Source organism: Condylostylus longicornis, unplaced genomic scaffold, assembly GCF_029603195.1.
Source record: "Condylostylus longicornis isolate FDR11 unplaced genomic scaffold, ASM2960319v2 ptg000135l, whole genome shotgun sequence".
In the NCBI taxonomy this organism is placed as follows: domain Eukaryota; kingdom Metazoa; phylum Arthropoda; class Insecta; order Diptera; family Dolichopodidae; genus Condylostylus; species Condylostylus longicornis.
In genome coordinates this window covers 7,388,550-7,409,462 of record NW_026578103.1, presented here as the reverse complement: position 1 = coordinate 7,409,462, position 20,913 = coordinate 7,388,550, and the positions used below count along the sequence as shown (strand labels likewise).

Below are 20,913 nucleotides of genomic sequence, written 5' to 3'. Positions count from 1 at the left end.
TATTTTCTTAAAAAGAAAATTTTTTTTGCAATTGAAAACTTTTTAGATTTTTTCTAATTACCCTAAAATTTATAATTTTTCAACCTAAATTCACAAAAACTAAAATTACACAAAATTACCCAAAATAAAAATTACTTAAATTATTATCCGACAGCAATGAAAATCCCAAGTTTTGTGTTTTTACTCCAGATTTGGCAACCCTGGTTATAGTGCCTAAGTAAATAACTTATGTATTGTGACAAGCATGTGTCATTCTTTGTGTACTTATTTTTTATTTCAAAGTATAATTATTTTATGTCATATGTGCATACGAACATGTTATATATGTATGTAGCTTTACAATCAATAAAATAAAAATGCAAACATTTATACAAAATTAATATTCTAATCAATTTAATTGAAGTTATTGGTATAAGAAATTAATTATTATGAAAATTACATCACTCAATTTGATTTTACAAATTATTTTTTTTTCTTTGTTTTTTAATTATTAAGTTTGCATTTGATTTTCATGCCGGTCAAAGAAATCATAATTTCTTTTAAGAATTTCTTATTATTCTTTTTGTTAAAACACAAAGAATCTTTAGTATGCCGACACTTTAAAATACTTTGTGGCATTATTTATCGAAATGAAAAAAAAACTTTCTAATTTATTTTTAATTATAATGTACATTTATTATATGAAATATTTTACAATGAAATAAAATACTTTACAAATGCTAACAATAATTTTAATAATGAAAGTAAATTTTTAAAGCTTTAAGTACTTACATACCATATATATGAAATTTTTAATTCTTATTATGCAATTAAGTGACAATTTATTCACTTCATTCATGAAATAATTAAGTATATGTAATTAAATATCTCTTAAACTAAGCAAATAATGCACTTCATTTATTTATTGAAATTTTGAAAATGGCAATATAAAAATTCCTTTGGCATATTTCATATATTTTTCAACAGATAGAAAAATTCTAAATATTAAAATAAAATTGTGATATGTAGTTGAAATAAGCACATTATAGTTGGGAATCACATTGTGTCACTTTTTCACAAACAACATAGCGCGAATTAACGTTTTTTGAAAAATTTTCTGTAATCTAACTTAAAATTTCATGTTTAAGTACCTGTTGCTCAAAGCATCCTCCATTGACGTTACAGTTATAGGTATTTTTACTGAGCAAATGCTAACAATTTGTTACTATCCTAAATGAACAATTTGTTTACTAAAATAAACTGCAAGGAGTCATCCGCCCCAGGAGTTTGAATGATACTTGCCGACTACTCTGTATAAAAATAAAACATAAATTTCCATACAAAATTATTATTGGATCCGAAGTAGAACGAAACGTATTTTTACAAAATTCTTGTCAAGTGTTATTTGGAAAAATTGATATCAATTTTTGCCAGCAGCTAGAAAGTTTTAGACTTGAACTCTAAACGAATTCATATTAATATTATTTTTATATGAAATTTTCTTAGAAAAAATGCTAATATAAAGATTTATATTTTCGGTTTTGCTTATACAGTGGACAACAGAAATGATGAGCAAGGAAATCGGACAAATTCAAATATGTTTATATTTAATTCATTAGCGAATAACTCTTATACGAGTACTAAATTACAATTTTAAAAAATGTACATACAACTATTTTTTGTTCACTTTAGAAATCAATATTCACATTGTGGGTAATTTTTTAAAAATTTACTCATGTATTTACCTGTCTATGCATTTATCGACCTGCGTTATTTATAGGGAATTTGATTTCAACAATTGGACTATTTTAAGTACATATATATTTAATTTTATAAGTATTTTAAAAGAGTTTCCTTACATAAAATATTTTGATATACGATATGTGAGTAAAATTTCTCTCTACGGGTATATAATTCAATATCTGAGAATTAATTTGTAGTTCCAATTATGGAAATATTTTTTAATATTTACAATAAATTCGGGGCTTTATTCCAAAATACGCGTTACAGGTATGACAAACTAAAGCAAGTTAAATCTACATTAGAATTGAATTTTCGTAACAATTTTTTGTGACGACAATTTTGTATCCTATAGCCAACACTTTTAAAATTTAATATGAAAAAAAAAATTATTAAACTAAAATTTTACTTTATTACTTCTTTCTAGTGCATATATAATTAAAATAAAGAAAATTGAAACACATGTCATCGAAAACTGTATAATATTAAATTTTTGCTTTGTTTACAAATAAAATGCTAATACATAACAAATATTCGATATTAGAGTAGGATAGAAAATAATTAAATGACATGAACTTAGTAACATTAGTTCATGAAATTAGATTATCTTTAATAATATTTTCCGATTAATAATTATCAATAAATAAAAGTGTTTCAATATTTAATTAGTATAAAAATAAATTGAAATATATACATACATACCTAGATATAATACTGCTAATGTGATGTATTTACGTACAGTAAATGTACCGATTTGCTTTTTGTATCATCAAAAGTTGCCTACACAAATATTATCATACTAATGAGCATCTTTCCTGAAATCATCTAATTAAAAATTCAAGTAAAATTGTTTGTTTCTTTTTTTTAATATTTTTTAAAAATATTTAAGAAACATATAGCTATATACGTATATATAAGCAGTTGTATATTTAATTACAAAAAAACAACTTTGAATTTTAAAATATTTACGTCAGAAACAGACTCAGACACAGATTTGAGGAGGAATTTCTGTTTCAATTAAGTCATAAAGTTAAAAAGTATGAGTATTTAGGTATTTTATTAATGAAGGTCTTGAAATTTTGATAATGTAAGCAAAAATGCTTGATTACGATAATAACATCCCGCAAACCGGCACAATCTTATAAGTCTAAATTATATTTTCGTATACTTACTTTTGGTTTGCAAGACCCTTTTTCAAAATAAATTTCAAAAAAATGAATATCTTTTATTTTAAAATTTGGAAGCGATTAAATCCGGTCTTCTTATAGTAAGTAATGTTGAGACTTATAATAAGATTTTTTAAATTTTTTTAATAAGATTCAATTTTTATAGTAACTCATGAAACTGCAAAAACAAATTTACATATTTGCTCTACTGCACTTTAAAAAGAGCAGTAAATATTGTTGATGAATGACGCATCTCTTCCTCGAATTATAATTTTATAAAAGGCAAAAATATTTAGAGCATTTCTATAAAACAAAATCATATTTTTTTAATGGAAAAATGCAATCACACATACACTAGACATACCTATAAGCTTCTATTTAGATTTATTATTCAAAATTGTGATTTTCCTAAGTTTTGTTTTTGTATTTGGTGTTAAAATTTGTTTTATTTTAAAATTAATAACAAAATTTTTCTTGTCAACATCAGCTTTGACAGAGATTTCCTTATACCGTAAAATATTTAATTTTCCTTTTTTTATTCGTTTTTGTCTTTTATAATCGTCACCAGAAACATGCAAAATGTATTCATGCTCTCATATTTACGAGTATAACCGGCTATTTGTTTTTACACTTTTAATGCATGTAATTTTTCAATTTTCATTTTCATATTCACGGTCAGCTAATTACAGTGTTTAACGTGTTCTACATATGTATTACAAACTATAAATGATAACTATATGATTAATTTGTTTTGTTACTTGTTTATATTTTTGAATTGCATATATAATAATGTTGATAAAAATGCACAAAGAAAAGGGTTGCCGTTTTGGTAATTTTCTAACAAAAGTGGTAATTTTTCGCTTAATAACCTAAAATTCAATTTATTCATATTAATTAGATGTATCGACTTAATCAAAGAGCTACATATTTTCAAAGAAAAAGGAAATTCACCATCAATATCATATTTGGTAAACATAGGATATTTACCGACCGCATTCCATACAATGAAGAAGGTTATCTATTCTCAATAAATTTCATATGTCAAGTTTGCAACAAGAATTCACTTCTCCGTGATAGAAAAATGTTATAAACTGTTTTCTACTTTTCGGCTATGTTATTGACTTCCTTCCGTGAAATTTTCTTCTACTTCTGCGATATTTCCACTAAAGAAAAAAAATATCCTTTGCGGTGGTGTATGTGCTAGCCAGATAAGATCCTTTCTTACTTTTCTATAAAAAGTTAGATTTGTACCAAATTGTAAAAATTTGTAGCAGCAAATTGTTGTCCCTAAAAACCGTTTTTTCTTAATTTTGATGTCGTTTTTCTTCTGGACTCCTGGTTTTAAAAGTCGGAAATTTTAACAACTTTTAGACACTAATAAATAGTTCATTTAGTGTGAAGAAAATTTTTTTTCATCTCCACCCCCCTACCCGCAAGTTATCACCCCTCCAAATTTGTAAAATTTGAATTTTAGGTTCCTTATATTTTCGAAACTATACAAGCTTTTTTAAATTTATATAAATGATGGTAAAACACTTAACGGTAAATGTCATGCCATTGACAAATATAATTAAATTTTCTTAACTGACACATTATGTTAACGCCTCTTTAAATTTTTTTTTTGTTTTATTTCAAAGACTGTTCATCCTAAATGAATGCAACCTTTGAAATTGTTTCGTATATGATTGAATGTAATTTTAATAATAAAGAACAGCTTGAGTGTTTTTAAAAGCAGTATTTTCACATGTTGAAGAGAAAAATGCTACATTGCAAATTAATAGTTTGACCCAACTTTATTAAACATTAATAGTAATTTTGTTTGCTCTTCCTGTGGTAACCCTGATAGAAATAACTAATTTTATACGTACATAATAGTTTCATACATGTATACCTACATAAAAAGAAATTAATCGGTACAATATTTGCAATAGAAATTATGTAAGTATGCGTATCATGTAGAATATTACCAGATTTTATATTTTGGTAGATTACTAGAAAATAGTTTGTGACAATATTACATTGTCTCAGAGCCAAATCCAGTATATATATAGCGATTTTGGAGTAGTCTATATAGTATGTGGTCCAGTTGGTTTTTATGTTCAGTCACTTACAATTGATTTACTTATATATGTATATATTTTTGATGCTGATTATATTATTAATTCAACGTAAACTTTTAATAAAATTTTACGCAAAATATGTATTTAATATTCTGCCAATATCATATAGCAAAACCAATGCATTTTTAATTTATTTATACGGATATTTTGTAATTAGAAATATAACAGTATAACAGGAATGATCAATGAATAATTTATTGCTATAATTTTCTTTTGACATGAAAGGGATATTATAATTGACTTAAAATTGACATTAATATTATTTTCTTTGATTTTCTTGAACAAATATTTTTTCCTTAAAATTAAACTAATTGAATTCTTTGACTGATATAAATTATATTAGTTCCAAATAAAAAACTGTAATATAACATTAAATCTTTAATCAAAATCTTACTTCATTTTAAAATTTTCTTTAAAACATTTTGAAAATAAAACTACAATTTGATAAATACCAGGATCTACAACACATATCTTTCTAAAATATATTCTTTCGCTAGAATTCTGAAATTCTCTATACTGACTGTAAATAGTCACATAGCTCAATATTAATATTTCGAATTTGTATTATAATATTACGCGGGAATTACTAATAATGAACACTTTATATAGAATATTTTAATTTCATAAATTAAAAATTAATAACATAAATTAAAATAAAATAGGAAATGGCTATGAAACTTGTAATTAATATTTTAAAAACCTCTGACATGTTTTAAGAAAAACAAAACAAATTTTTTAATACAATAGAAACTGCACCAATGAATACGAGTATTAATTTTCATTTTTTTTAAGTCTAAATAGTTACATTTTCTATAACACAAAATTTCCATATTAAAGCTATTCCTACAAATACTAGAAATATGCAAATTTCAATATTATATTTTACTTGTTTAATGTTTCAATTATAAATGTACAAATAAATTTTTAAAAATTAATTCAATTTATAAATTCTTATACTTAAGTTTTGGTTTATAGACAAAAATTACAAAATAATTGCATAAAATTGTATTGTAAATTATCAAAATTAGCTCCGTACAGTTGCTAGAAACATAATGCATATAAGAAAGTGTCCTTGAATTTTCCTTAAAAACAAGACATTTTGATAGTACAAATTTTTCTCAACAGTTTCCTGTATTTTTAGTATTTACATAATAATAAAAGTAAAACTGTAATGTAATTAATAAACACAAGGACAGACATACCTACGCAAGCAATTTGTAAATACAAAAACCGAAACATAATAAATAATATGTTTTTATATATTCGTCTAATGTCTAGACATGCTAAACAAAATTATTAATTTACAATTAGTTCTAACTTTGCATATACAAAATTAAACGAGATAAAAATAATGCAACATTTCTTTTTTATATTAAAATTTATTGCAAACGTTAATTATTCCCAATCGGAAATTACATTGTATATATAGAATAAAAATTATTTATTTTTAAATTAATTATAAATAATGAAAATAATAACACAAATACTTATGTGACTCCAATAACAAATATTGTCAATTTTATTCACGTTCCAAAATTATACAATTATACATTCTTAATATTATGTTAAATATGGAATAAATTAATTTCTATGAGAATGTTATGTTATCTGTCATGTTATACATTATATTAACAGAACATACGAATTACTTTCAATGAAAATATTGTGTGTATTTTGCATAATCTAAGTTTACATTCGATTTATTCTCACTTTCGTTTCAATTAAGATTTTGTTTTTTGTTTTTTTTTTGTTCTCTGCCCTCCATCATAATTTTTCCGAAATTAATTCAATGTTAAATAAATATATTTTAAGTAAAATCTTATATAGTATCTATGCAAACTTTATATATGTATGTATAACAGTGTGATAATGTGTTTTCCTTCATCATAATGAAAATAAACTTTTCCTTTTCTTAATAATTTAAAATATGCGAAAATTATTTAAAACTAAAAATAAATAAAAATAAAATTAGTAGTTTATGTAATAGTAGATTATAAAAAACAAAATGAAATTTTTTAAATTGTGATTGGAAAATTTTTATTTTCTTTATTGAGGCTAATTAAAATTTGTACAGGAAATTATAAGTAATTAAAAAAGTTTCTTAAATTAGAATTTATAGAAGTGCGATGTGATGTTAAAAAAAGATTAAGAATTTAACATTATAGAGAATTTTAAATTTTGTTTTAAGCTCTTCTAAAATCCTCTCTCATTTTTGAGATACAATTTTTGAGAAAAAACTAAAATTTTAATAGAGTTTTTGTCAATTATTCTTTAAAAAATTGCACTCTTAAGCGCATTATTTTCTATGCATACTTCAGTGAGTAATAAAATTTTATGAAAGTATTATGAGAGCATTGAGAAAATTTGAATTAACTGAATCGATTAATATAATAGAATTAATTTCGATATAATAAAATTATAAAGTGAGAGGTATTTCGCATATTATGCGATTCGCCTTTCCAAAAAAATTGATTAAATATCTAGATTCAAAATTCAATTACCTTTTCTTGGAAAATGGCAAGTTTATCCAATATTTTAAAATTTTTACATAAAATATTTTAGAAAAATGAGAAATTTAATGGAATAAAATGGAAAATTTTATCGAGAAAATGATCAGGCTTATGCGATAATAGCTACAAAATAATTTATTTTCAATAATTTTCTTTTTACTTTTGGGTTTTATACTGGTATGATATTTCTTTTGCTTGTTAAAAACTTCCAATGAATTAATATTCAAATAAATTAAGTTGAACGCATAAAATACGTTTGCATGCAATTTAGTATTCAGCATGTCTAAATTTTAAAAAATTCTAAACAAAAATGAAAAACAATGTTGTTGTTCCCTATAAAACGAAATTTGAAAATTTAATTCCTTACTTCTCCATACAGAATTTTTCTACTTAAATAAGTTGTTCCATTTCTGTTTGGCGAGAACTGAGAAAATTCTTTTCTTATTTATATGGGATACAATTTGCTGCTCCAATTTACTTCTATCAAATTATATAAGTGAAACTTTTATTTAATATCAATAGCTTCGATTTATCACAATTTATAAATTTCTCTTTCGTGTATCACCAAATTTATGGTTATGTATTTTTATAAATAAGATTAAAAATTAACATGTGATAAAATTTTAAAAATATAATAAAATATTTCTATTAAAGTACAAAACAAATAAATATAAAATAAAAATTTAAATATACCCACGTATTTTAAAAATAAATAATTATTGCCATTTATGTTACGATTGTATCTGATTGTGTATTATAAGAAGAAAAAAAATGAAAAAATGATCTAATTACATTGATCTGCTAATTTGCGAAAATAACATCTGAAATCTATTTGAAAATATGCTTTAAATTGCTTAAAAAAATAGTGTGTTAGTTCGAGAACTTATAGAACGAAAAAGGAAAATAGGTAACTAATATTGTAATTAGTTCGTCTTAAGAAAACAGAGGTGTTCCTCTTAAAATATGAATTTGAAATAGTCACTTAACCTGTGCTGTTAGGATGGGTTTAATAATTATGTTAGTCGCATTATTAAAACTTTGCCTTATCTAAAACTAGTTCTTGCTAAATAGAAATCGAAAATACATACACATTAAAATCATCAATTGTAATCGAATATAAATCGATTTAAATCAATTTCTATTCGATTACATTGATTTTGATTAGTTTGATGATATCATAAAACTTGGGAGAAGAAGAGAATGTGAAGGTTTTTTGTTCTCACGAAATAAACTAGTTTCCGAATTGTAAATTTGAAATTTCTGCAAGTTGCTATTTAAGAAAGTAATTTTGTTAAAAATTGAAATTATTTAAGATTGTTGATGATAGTTTTAATAAAATAATTTTTCAGGCTGATTTGAAAACATAATTTTGAGTTCTATTTGTACACATAAAATTTTGGTTTTCTATCTTTTAACCTTTTAAAAGACACACATATACTCTGAGCGATGCTTATAAGCACATTCATTTCCAATTTTGACAGAAATATGTGTTAAAAACAATATTTTCATTTTTCAGATAAATCGAAAATTTGCATAATTACAGGCGTATATATTTTTTACTCTAAAATAATATTTGATTCAATTGAAACAACTCATACATATAATTAAATATTTTCAATTTTTTTAACCTTTTTTTTTATAATTTATCAATGACAATTGAATTTATAGATACTATAAATGAGGGTAATATATATGCCATGTCATATTTAAAGGTAAATACTTCGTAGAATGCGTTTTTTACATGTGATTTGAGTGTTTTATACTGAAAATAATTTTTTCATATCTCGTGATTTATTCTTATTTAATTATGCGTATTTCGATTCTTTGAGCTTGTAAATTTCTTAAAATTTGTAAATTCTTATTTAGTGTTCATTTTACTTAACCAGTGAGCAAATTTTACCCGCAATTATATAACTAAAGTTTAAGCTTTCCATTCACCAGAATAGAAAATATTAGATTAATTGAAGACCTATGCAATACCATATTTGAAAACTAATTCAATATTTTACACCTAGATACAAAAAATCAACATTTTACTTAATTTTTCTTCTTCTCATAAAATAAAAAAAAAGTCTTATGGTTTTAAATTAAATTTGCCAGTGTATAAATATTCTAAAATAGTTCATATATGTTTCACATTTATTTAAAAAATTTTATCATATTATTATTTTTGATGAATTTATATGATAGATGAAAGAGAAGAACATGACTATTTTTCTTCATCTTTATTATCATTATCACTTAAAAATTTTACCATACGTAATTTACGTAATAAATTTATTATGAGTGATAACAAGCTCACAAAAGATATGCTAATAGATAATTTTTTTTTTTTTCAAGTATTAAAATAAATAAATAAATAAATATACATATATATTACATAAGGCTTCTATTTACAATATTCTTCAATATACATATAAGTATGTATATATAAATTTAACTAATTTATGATTAGAAAGAAACAAACACAAAATTTTAAGTAAGAATGAAATTTTTCATTCATAAAATTGTTAATGAGAAAAAAAATTTACGTACAGGAAATTTAAAATATAACCTTCAATTGTAATTCTCGCATATTATATGTACCTATTTTGATTTCATTTATGGTTAAATTTGAAGTGTGTAAAATAGTTTTGAAGTGTAAAAAAATAATTTAAGAACGACTTTTACTATATATATTAAATTTATAAATATGAGCCAGTCGTTCTTGAAATGGGGTTCAAAATTTTTCCATTAAATTGCAATTGGAAATATAAAAATAGAAAATTAGGGTGAATTCTAATGCGGTAACTTAAATAAAACAGTAATTTTCAAAATAAACCATTAATTTTATTAATTTAGAAATTCAATTCCAAAATAATTTCCTTATGATCTCTACTGAACAATAATTAATTATATATACATATGAAATTTTTAATATTTAGATTAGGCTTGATTAATGGTTGCCATTTATTTGATTGAACACTGAATATGTTCTTAACTATACCATAACTAGTGAAAAATACTTGTAGTAAGATTTAGGTATTTTTGAAAAAAATATTATTCAGTTTTTTGTGTTTTTATTTTTGATACTTACAACGTGATTGCTTGCACTTTTTAACTCGGATCATCGGATATCGTTTACCATATCATTACCATATCGTTAACAACAATAAATAGTTAAGAAGGCAATCAGTGAGAAATTTGTTTTGCATGTTTTGGGTATGTCATTTACACGTCTTCGAAATCATATGATTTAAAGCCTCTTTCTAGATTATTTTCTTCGGTAATTCATGAAAACTCTCGTTTATTGCGACCATCTTGCATCGATACATTAGAATGTGTATTATAATTTATTTTCTGTCAATTGAATTTAACTCTTTGAATTGATCTACTCAAACGTAACCGTGACCGATAATTGCATGAAATTATATTTTAAAAATTAATAGATTCGAATAAATTAAAAATTGAAACAAAAGTTACCTGAGTTAAAAGTTTTTATATTTAAATTTAATTAAGCATACTTTAAAAAACCCTGTTCAGGGACTGTTAGGGTTAAATAGCATTTTGGTATCTTGAAATTTCTTTTTGCATTTAAATATCAAAAATTTTTTTTATAATGTACTTAAATTTTAAATTTTTTTACCTGTTATAAAACTGCTGCGGATGGCTTTTACTACTTACCTTCAGAGCTAACATGTAACAAAACCTAAATGATCAACAATTTTTAATCAAAATCCGAAGTTAACAATTAGTGGCCATGCTACAATTCATAACTATAGAAGGAACGAATATTTATAATTTTAATTAAATCTTAAAAAATTTAAGTTATTATGAAAGACAATATTCAAGTATTCTAATTTTCTAATCATAACATCTATTCTAATTCTAACTATAACATCTTTTAGCAACATTATTTGAAATTATAGATTCCATTATTAATGTTTAAAGTAATTTCACTTTTTCCCACAAAAGTTCTCGTATAAGTTCAGGTTCATGAAGAACTTTGATTCCAAAACTAATTTTAATAATATTTTTACTTCATTAATAAATTGTACTTAAATTTTCTATTTAATTTTCTTTTTTAAAAAAAATATTTTTCATGGGTTTCCCATTACAAACAGCTTTATAACATGCGTATATACATACATGCATATATGAAAATTAAAAGTTCAAAAGTCTTAGTTGCATGAATTCAAAAAATATTTTCTATTTAATATCATTTCATAAACATTTGGAGGCTCGATTTTTCATGCAGTGATTAAATTAAGTGATAGTACGTTGTGCTCTGTGTATCCTGTTGTGATATCATGCAATAGTGAAATGGCCCATTAAATCTGAATATTATAAATGTCTAGATTGTATATATTAGTAGGTATATAAACAGATGTGGTAAAATTTTAAATGATAACTGAAAAGAGAATTGAAATTTGTTCTTATTTTTATAATTTTAAATTAAGAAGAATTTTGTTGTCACTTGCATAAATGACTGAATTTATTGAATCCTTTAATTGGAATATATTTCAGGAGCAAACCTGTTCAGAAATGATCAGGATCAAACCTGTTGAATTCATGATTTCTTACTCCAGAGGAGTAACAATGGAAGAAGATAATTTTGAACTCTACAGTCTTTTTGACGAAACCAGATCGAAAACGATTAAATATTAGTCCTGGATTCACAAATTTTGAATTCGCTATATTTCCTAAAATTTTTAGCCATTTTGTAACAAGTTCCAATTCTTTGCTTGCAAAATTTTTAATATTCAAATTTTTAGAAACACAATTAAAATTTAATTTTTGTTCACAATTTCAAAATGCCAAATCTTTTGCTATATGCTTCGCGAAATGTTATTTTTAATTAGCTTTTCTTTTTCTCTCTTCTCCATTAAAAATATTTGCTATTCACTTGAATATCACTACATAAAATTTAAAAATTAAAATTCCCTTTAATATTTTTCCAAACAAAAATTTTATATTTTGATTGCCATTTCAATTCACATATAACTTGTAAAAAATTCATTTAAACTCATTTATTAAATAAATATACTCGTGTATATATTTGCCCCTCTTAACGTATCAAATTAACACATATTTAAAATATTATTAATAAGTTCTATAATAATTGAATAAATTTTATTAATAAACAAAATACATAAATATATTGCTAAATATTTTTTGAATAAATTCGATCATAAGGTTTTTTGTTTTTTTCCGAAATAAAATAATACCAGTTTTCAGGTGAACATATTAAAGTTCAGATTACGGCGTGTAATTATGAACTATATACAAGAAGTGTAGTGATTTTCTTATTCTAAAAGAGAACAAAAAATCTATTTAATTGAATATTTTTAAATTAATCTCGAACGAACGAATTATAAATAAAATGTATTAATAAAATTTAAAATTATATAATTATTATGTAATTATTATGAGAAAATTATTTTAATTTACGCGACAATATCAATATAAAAACTAATTGGAATAAAAATAAATTAAATTATCAAATTGTGATTTCTCATATAAATTGAATTAATAAAAGTGCGGCGACAATCATTTCACTTAACCGCAGAAGTTATTGCTTCTGCTAATCTATTTGAAAGCAATATGCCTCCACATTCTATTAATATTAATCAAGATAATATGGATCCATTAGCATCACCAACAAAATTTTCTGAAAAATCTTTTATGAGAGTAGCAAAAATGTAAGTTTATATAAGCGACATAACCCTCAGTATAGCGAAGAAATTTTGCTTTAAAGGGAAAATTTTTTTTCTACGAATTTCTAGAATTATATAATCTTTAATTTCTACATAAATTTTTTTCGGTTTATGTAATAGGGGGCTCAAAATCTTTGCATACCCTATAAACGCTTCTGGTTCGAAATTTTCTTTAAAAGTAGTATGCGTATGACATATGAAATTTGTTTTCATCTTTGGAAAGGTTGTATTTTAAATTTTTGTTTTTGTATACATCCTGCCCGTTTGGCGCAAAACACGTTTTCCGAAAAATAGAAAGAAAAAAATTTATGGAAAACATCGTAAGTATTGGAAAAAAATGCAAAATTAATCGCTCCTCTTTTGCGGCGCCCGTTGGAAATATTTATTTTACATATATAGTAGATTCGGCGCCTTATACATTGAAAATTACCATATAGCCCCCCTGCAACTTTACGTACGCATGATTTGGCTTTTATTCTATATAGTTAAGTTGACAAATGAAAGCCAAATTTATTTTTGTAAATTCGCAAAATATCAGTTTCCAATAAAATTTTGAGTTTGTATTTAATACAAACTGAAACAGTGAATTTACAAATAGCATAAATTATCTAATCAAGAGTACAACTATCCACATTCCAAACATTTACATACATACGTTATTTTCAATAAACAACAATAATTAATTAACATTTTAATAAAAATTGAAGTTATTTACAAAATAATAGTTACTAACAACCTAATAAATTCAGAGATAAAGAAATATTTTTATGTAATTGTCTCAAGAAGAATCTAAATATGATTTTCATTATTCTTTCAAGAAGAGTTTAAAAATACACACAAATGTTTTCAAGGCATAGACATTCTTTCTCGAAAAAAGAGATTGATTATGCTGGATCTTTAATTCCTCTTTGAATATCCGAAATTTCAAAATTAAAGAAATTTTAAAATTTTACAAAACAAAAAGCTTAATTTTTGATTGGAATTCGCAATACATAACGTATTACAGCTGTTGTTTTTTTCCTATTTCACTCCCTTTGGGAGCATTGGGCTTCCACAAAGCTTCTCCATCGAACTCTATTTTCCGCCAATATTTTTATTTCTGCCCAAGTTTTTCCAGCTGTCGCCAGTTCTTTTGCGATTGTTCACCTTCACGTTAGTCGTGGTCTTTCCACACTCCTTTTTCCCAATGGGTTCCACTCCATCGCTTGCCGCGCTATATATTGTACTCGGTGCCCCTCGGAGTGTATATCCAATCCATTTCCATTTTCTCCTTTTGATGGTGGATTTCACAGGGCCATTGTACGTTGCAGATAATTCGCAGGCATTTTTTTAGAATTTTTTGTAGTTTCTCTATGATGTTTTTTCGTACGAACCAAGTTTCCGATTTGACGCAGCTATTGAATACTCTCAGCTTTATTGATCAGCTGCTGTTTACTATTGCAATATTTAATACATTCTGGGACTACATATAAGATATACAAACCATAATCTATAGCTTGTTCAAATTAATTAATTAATTTAATTTTACTTTTTTCTAGTAGCTCACATTCACCCTCTTTACTCAATGCTATTCGCACATCTTAATATAATTTTTCTTAAAAATTAGTTATTATTAAATTTTAGTTTTATAGCATGCAATAAATAATGTTCAATTAAAAAATGGCGTTAATTTAATTGGAAAATCAAACAAATTCATAAGAGGAGGCTTTCATTTATTCATTCATAAATTAATTAATTCATTCATTCATTTATTCATTTCAGTATTGTATTAATTTATTGTCAAAATTAATTCAAATCAGGCTTTCTATACAAATAATAAAAACAAACAAATTGCAATATTTGAAATGGTGTGACCATATCGGCAATATTGTTTGTCATTAAAAAATTGTAATATAAAATATTTAGTAGCTGCATTACATGAAGTTAAATATTTATATGATTAGTATTTCAATCAAGACTCAATCAACTATCAACTAATTATTAAAAACAAAATTATTTAATTTGTATATGCATTTATAGCTCATAATAAAAATAAAAAGTTACAATAGTGTTGTTATAAAGTTATAATAAGAATAGTTTTGTTATATCGTAACTCAATAGCGGTTTTCACTTATTGATTAATCCAAAATAAAGAAAAATAAAATAATTTTCCTCCAACTAGTGAACGACCGATGGAAATTTCCAATATAAAATTGTAAAAAAAAAATTGTCAATCATATGTTTTTTATTTTGCTGTCCAGAAATTTTTAAGAAAATTTATTTTCTTTATTTATAAATTAATATTTTGTAAAATATTAACAACAAGAAAACTTTAAATTAATATTCAAATCAGAATAACATTTGTTTTAAATGTTGCTTTTGAAAATTTTGCTCGGAAGCAAATATTTAAATTTACACTACGTTTTTTTACATTTAAATTGTTGTTGTAGCAATGCAAAGCTTTGCTCTGATACATTAATGCATTGATACACGACCTTTTGCATTAATCTGTGAAGATCCACAATAACAATCGTTAGTAAAAAATTCTTTATATTTTAAGAAAAGTAAACAATAGAAAAATATTTTATATTAAACTTTAATTTTTCTTAAAAATATAAATATGATTTTAAATAATTTTGAATATTTTCAAAAAATCGACACTATTTTTCCAAATAAATATACATAACCTCATATATACTTATCCAAATTAAATTGAATTTCATATTTAATATTTTAAATTATCACACATTGTTCGTTTTTATATGCAATACCGCTGGTCACTATCATATGAAAACGTCACTCTTCATTAATTATCGAATATGTTTACTACATTTTTTGTATCGCATAGCAAATATAAAATTTTGTTTTTTAAGTAGATTATTGTATTAGAATTAAATACTTCACTCTTTAGACAGTAAGTTGATGATTATTTAAGGAAAAAATTACATTTATTGAATTAATTTGCCATTATTTAGTAGAATAAATAAGCACGCAATAAGTATGTTGAAAAGCAAATTATCATTATTAATTCAATTTGTTAGAATTTGGTTTTTAATTCTATGAGCTTTTATACTGAATTACAATAATTTAAATTTAAACTTTATAATCTTATTAAAATATTATAAAAATAAAATTAGATTTTTTAAATATTAGAAATGTTTTTGAGTTGTGTACATAGATTAAAAATTAATTTTCACATATGCGATACATATGTACATAAATTTGAATGAAAATACAGTATGTGTAATGTACGTAAATAGTAAGTAGTAGATATTTACGAAAATACTATTGTACTCCACTTCTTTTTACTTTCCATATGTATGTATAATCTATTGAAAAAATCCTAAGAACAATGTTAGCGGAAACTTGTATGTGTAAGAAAATTTTAAGGCTAAACGTATACAGTAAACCCAAGCTCCAAATGCAGTAATAATGGCACTATTTTCATCAAAAAGAGTTAGATTGTGCAAGTTCTTGAGTTATTCGTCACATAATTTCAAAAATAATTTAAGCATATCTCGGGAACAAACATATTTAAGCAAAACATTTTCGGAACTTGGAAATTCTCCAAAAATTTATTTGAAATTGTTTGAGTTTCTTTGAAAAATTCATATGAACGCGTGTCATTCTGTTTATATGTACTATATGCTACTACTACTACTACAACTCTCAACTCACAATATGTACCTAGATCTCACTCAAGTCTACTCACGCTGCTTTAATATAAAATATATTTGTAAAATTATTTCATAAAATTATATTTGTAGTATAATTTTTCTGAAATCAATTTTATTAAATATTATAAATGATGACTTTAACCAACTTAAAATCTTTTGTTATTTTTCTATTATTTAGAATTTTTGAATTTAAATATAATAAAAAGATTAATCCAAATTTATATCACCTATAGACCACCTGAAGAAGATGATGACGATAGTTCAAGTTTTGGCTATGCATTTGATCCAGAAAGATCACAACTTAAACCTAGACGACAACATTGGGCTAATAAAATGCAATTTGTTTTAGCATGTATTGGTTATTCAGTCGGTTTAGGAAATGTTTGGAGATTCCCTTATATGTGCTATAAAAGTGGAGGCGGTATGTATTTTTTTATTATTTGTTTATTTTATGTTATTAGTATAGAATATTAAGGATTTTAATGAAATTTTTATTGCCAAAAAGCATAAATATTTAGAAAAAAATGCACACGTATAGACTTTTCCTATTTAAAAAATAATTTAAAATTTCAAAGAGGTTATATTATCAGACGAATAATACCTAGTATATATTTCTGATTACATCAAATATTTAAAATAAGAAAGGTTGAGTTGATGATTTGTAATCTGCAACAGTAAGTATGACGTGTGTAAATCAGAGCAGTTGCTGTACTGCAACCATACTACATAATGTAGTGCCATATTTAACACGCTAAATTCCAGCATCAATTTCTGAACAAAGTAAATCGAATTCGCTACCATTTCCAATTTCCTTCATAATTATGATCCTTAAAGAAATAAATGTGCAAAAAATTAAGAAGTGATTAAAGAATAACACATACTTACAAAAATATTTCAATTTTTCCTGAAAAAAACAAAAGCCTTCAATCTTGCATTTTCCTTTTGGCAATTTAAAATTCAACTACATACATATAACTAGGGTCGTTTAACAAATCGGCAGAGTTATTTGACATTTAAGAAGAAAAACACCGAAAACTCTTTGCATTTGCAGATTTAATTTAGTACTTCCGCCATGAACTCAACGAAAGTATAAAAAATGAAGGCGGTAATTTTACGAGTATTATTTTTTTTTTGTTCAATTTTTTCGTCCGTTACCTGACATAAAAAATGTTCATAATTTTGTCCAATTTATTTAGCAAAAATTCTGACTACCTACATTATTTTCAATTTTTTACTTGAATAAAAATTAGCACTCCTGCATATCACTTTACGCTAATTACCTAAATTGGATTAAAATTAGATACATTAATGTTCTGAATTTATTTCTGAATTGTCATTTTGAAAAATTATTCAAGAATTTTATAAATTAAAGTTAATTTTGAATTTCACAGCACACAGATAAAAAATTTACCAATATATTTAAGTACCTATGTTTGTATGTAAATTTTAAATTTATTTTTATTTAAATAAATATATTTGACAAAACTTCTGTAACAAGATAATTACGTTCATTTTAATACTATGTGTGGCGTCTTCATATCTAGACTTTACATATCTGTATGTTTGTGTGTATACATTTATGAAAATACATAATATTTTTTTTAACTAAATTTAAATTCTTATATTAATCATTATAAAACAAAAATCTTGACAGATCTTTGAAAAGTTTTAAGCTTGTTAAGAACAATCAAAACATATGTCCATATGTATGTATGTTTTTAAAAACGTGTTGATGATTTTATCATTTAGAAGATTATGTGTAAGTACAGTTAAATGATAAGCGACATACACGAGCGACCAAATTGTTGCCATTTTCCGGTTTCTATACATACAATTAAAGAGAGCAAGATGTCATAAATTAAAATAAATGTGCATAAATATACACACAATATTTATTTATGTATTTTAAAATGAGTACACCGTACCTGCTAAATTACATGTTACAAGCATATCAAAACTACTGTGTACAAAGTTATTTTCTAATCATGCAATTCACCTTGATAGCTAATACTGTTCTTCACCAAATTTTCTAGTTTACACTAAAATATTATATTAAGTAAAATGTGTGTATTGAAGAGAATTGTACGTTATCTTCAATGAGAATTTTAAACAAAAACTTGTTTTTTATAACTTATAAAACATGCAATTTGTAATTTGTTATCTTTTACAAAATTTCGCATTTTTAAATATTAAATAGGAATTTATGTTTAAAAAATCATACCCCTTAGGTAATAAATTTTTGGTAATTTTAAACTGTAATATTAGATTATCTATCTCTCATTTATCTAGTAAGACAAAATGTGGATATTTATATTTTTATATTTTGTTCTAAATGATTTTAACAATTTTTGACACTGTTATTCACCACTGTTAAAGAAACCAATTTATATTATATTTATTAGGGCTTAGTTTGAGAAACAATTCAGTAAGTGATATTTATTGTAAGTAGCATAGAAACTGAATTATATAATTTATAGTATGGACACAAATCGTTTTATAGAAATATCAATAAAAATATCAAAAATTCCTTTACTCAAAAAACATTTCACAGTCAGTTAGTGTAATTCACTTCTTAGAATAAGTCCCATTAAGTAATGTAACTTTAAAGTTATGAAACGCATATTTTTTGCTGAACTTCCATATTTTTAATATTTACATCTTTATTTTTCATATTGGGGTCTTATAGGGGGGAAAACCCTCTATCCAATATTTTAAAAATTTTGAAATAATTTTAAAAAATTCGGAAAATTTAATTCACTACTCTTCATTGCAAATAATATGATAAAATGTAGACTGTAATTTAAAAGAAAAATATTGTACTCTTCAAAATTCCTAGCAATATAAATTTTTTAGGTTTTTACTACTAATAATTGCAATTTTTCTTATGTTGTATAGGGAATTTTGATAATTAGCCCTCGATATTAGAAATACCTTTAAAAACCCATTTTACAATATCATTAAATTGTTAAAATATATAGTTAATTTCATTAGTTTTTTAACTGTCTGTCATGGTTATCGCAAAAAATTCCGTATTTTACATCAGAATATATACCCGAACTCTATAACATATCTCTACAAATTTTGCCTTTTCAATTACATACTCGTACATATGTACTTTCTATTGAAACTCAATTACATAATTTGTAAATAAATGTTCTTATTTGTATTTCGATTTATTATTTACATATATATATATACATATGTGATAACTAGAGTTTAATTACAAAATTTGAAAAATTGGAAAAAAAAAACAAATTATACAGAACAAAAATGATCAATTAAAGCAATTAAAACACAAAATCCGTGCAAATTTTTGCTTTTCCCCCTATTTGCTATAATTAAAAATATTAAATTGGTTATAAATTTTATATTGAAAGAGATTTAAAGATTATTTCTAGCTTATTTTTAAATTACTTAATCCAATCATTTTGTTTTACATGTTCGTTTTGTATAATGGGAAATTATTGGGAAATAATGGGAAATAATTTTCGAATACTGATAACTAAAAATTTAAATGTTTTATTATTGTTAATTGAATGTTATTAAGTGGCTATAAAGTATTTAGTATGTGTAGTAGTATAAAATACTAAGCACTGGATTCAGTTTACTGGTTTTCCACACTTATTGTAAAATAAATAAAATTTTGAAATTAATTTTGAATTAAAAATTTTTAATAACATAAATTTAAAGGTTTCAAATTAATAGTCAACTAAAATTAGTTTTTCTAAACAAAATTAATTTTAAACATTTTTTAATTCACACTTTAAGATTAAAATCATCAATTAATCCAATATGAAGCCTAATTTTAGATAAACACAAATCTTGAAGACTTACTCTTCATTCTTAATTTAAGCAGAATAATTTATTCAATATTCATTAAAATTATTTAATTTTATTTTTCATTTTAGGTGCCTTCTTAGTACCATATTTTATAATATTAATAATTTGTAGTACACCAATGTTATATATGGAATTGGCTGTAGGTCAGTATACAGGACGTGGACCAATTGCAGCTTTAGGTCAAATATGCCCGCTTTTTAAAGGTA

The 20,913-nt window shown here is 23.8% G+C and overlaps 1 protein-coding gene across 7 annotated transcripts in view; it reads left to right on the top strand.

The window, feature by feature from the left end:
• LOC129614982 (sodium- and chloride-dependent GABA transporter ine) overlaps positions 1 to 20,913 on the top strand; it is a 60,594-nt gene that overhangs the window by 33,956 nt on the left and 5,725 nt on the right. For all 7 annotated transcript variants that reach the window (XM_055529983.1, XM_055529986.1, XM_055529981.1 and 4 more), the window contains 2 exons: positions 17,101 to 17,288; positions 20,776 to 20,910. In XM_055529983.1, coding sequence (XP_055385958.1) covers positions 17,101 to 17,288; positions 20,776 to 20,910 — 323 coding nt within the window. The remainder of the gene's footprint in view (positions 1 to 17,100; positions 17,289 to 20,775; positions 20,911 to 20,913) is intronic.